We start from the raw sequence: 1,707 nt of genomic DNA, 5'->3' as shown, positions 1-1,707 counted from the left end.
GAGGGGGTGGCGCTTTCTTGACTCGGGTGTGATGAGTCCATCCTTTTTTTGCTGTGCGAACAGCAGTCTTGGTGGTTAGCAGCACAAAGTAGGGTCCTTCCCAGGGTGACTCGAGTTTATCTTCTTTCTACCTTTCGATGAGAACGTGATCTTCAGGCTGGTGCTGGTTTACTGGAAATTCTAGGGGTGGTACATGTGATAAAGGACTTTCGGGTTTTTTTGTTTTTTGGTTTTTTTTGCGAGAAAGGAAAGTGGAAGATAAACCAAGTATATACTTTTTAAGAAATTGACCTTTTGTTTTAAATGTGGGGACCTTGGCAGTGGACTTTATAGTCCTCAGTGCCTTTTTACCGAGAAATTTCCTTTAGCACCTATTTTTATTAGTTTTTAAACCAAAGAAAGCCAAATACCATTTTACATTTAACAGTGCTTCTTGTATGATTTTTATACCAGATAAGCTAAATTTTATCTTTATATTAGTGTGTTATTAATGTTAAACCTAATTTTAATAAAATCTCATAGAAATATTTATTTAATTTTTAATGTTTGATCATAGGGTAAGATTTTATAGACTCTTTTTAACCTTTTTTTATTAGTTATCATTAGTTTATTATAAAAGAGAAATATGGAAATTATTTACATGATGAAAGATTTCAGGACTTCAGTGGAATGGACACCTTCATGTTGATGCCATTTCAATAGTGACTTATTTCAGTCTACATACTTTCAAAGAATGTCACCATCTCTAAATAGGAAATAATCCTTGTCATCTAGAACTACTTTGGTGCCTCCATACTCTGGCAGAAGCACTTTATCTCCAACTTTCTTTTTTTTCTTTTTTTTTTTTTGAGACAGTCTCGCTCTGTGGCCCGGGCTGGAGTGCAGTGGCCAGATCTCAGCTCACTGCAAGCTCCGCCTCCCGGGTTTACGCCATTCTCCTGCCTCAGCCTCCCGAGTAGCTGGGACTACAGGCGCCCGCCACCTTGCCCGGCTAGTTTTTTGTATTTTTAGTAGAGACGGGGTTTCACCGTGTTAGCCAGGATGGTCTCGATCTCCTGACCTCATGATCCGCCCATCTCGGCCTCCCAAAGTGCTGGGATTACAGGCTTGAGCCACCGCACCCGGCCCTTATCTCCAACTTTCACGCTAACTGGTTGAATCTCTCCACCCTTTCCTTTAGAACTCGATCCAGCAGCGACTACTGTTGCTTGCGATACTTTTCCTTGAGATTTTTCTGGAAGCATAATGCTTCCTTTGGTTACAGTTTCAGCAGCACTCCTTTCAACCAATACTCGGTCAAAGAGTGGAAGAAACTTTCTAAACGCTTGTCCTGCCATGACTCCCTCCGCCTCAGACTCGTACTCTGCTGTAGTGTAGCGCCGCAAGGAGAGACTCCTCTTTTTAACCTTTTATAATTTTTGCTAAAGAGCAGGTTGGTGCTTTAAGAAAAAACCTATTATGCTTTTACTTTAATGTCCAGTTCACAGAAAAACTGGATGATACTTCTTTAACTTTAGCTAATATATTTACATACAGAATGTTCTTTACAATTAACATTTTAAGTCTTGCTTAAACCTTCAAAACAGTAATTTTTAACTTTTTAATGTAGGTAAAAATTTACATTCTTATGCTTCCTTATAATTCTTTTACCAAAGGTATATTTTGCTTTTCTTATACACTTTGCACATAAACTATTTTTTCCCCAAT

At 38.6% G+C, this 1,707-nt stretch overlaps 1 protein-coding gene across 1 annotated transcript; it reads right to left on the bottom strand.

Moving 5' to 3' along the window:
- Positions 1-641: 641 nt before the first annotated feature.
- LOC105510772 (10 kDa heat shock protein, mitochondrial-like) lies at positions 642-1,382 on the bottom strand. The gene is made up of 2 exons (XM_011940673.1): positions 1,127-1,382; positions 642-809 (listed from the first exon to the last, which is right to left on the bottom strand). The coding sequence occupies exons 1-2, from the start codon at positions 1,335-1,337 to the stop codon at positions 727-729; spliced, it is 294 nt and encodes a 97-aa protein (XP_011796063.1). The 5' UTR covers positions 1,338-1,382; the 3' UTR covers positions 642-726.
- Positions 1,383-1,707: the final 325 nt, after the last annotated feature.

Source organism: Colobus angolensis, unplaced genomic scaffold (assembly GCF_000951035.1).
Source record: "Colobus angolensis palliatus isolate OR3802 unplaced genomic scaffold, Cang.pa_1.0 Scaffold191, whole genome shotgun sequence".
Taxonomy (NCBI): domain Eukaryota; kingdom Metazoa; phylum Chordata; class Mammalia; order Primates; family Cercopithecidae; genus Colobus; species Colobus angolensis.
This window is presented reverse-complemented; position numbering and strand designations above follow the sequence as displayed.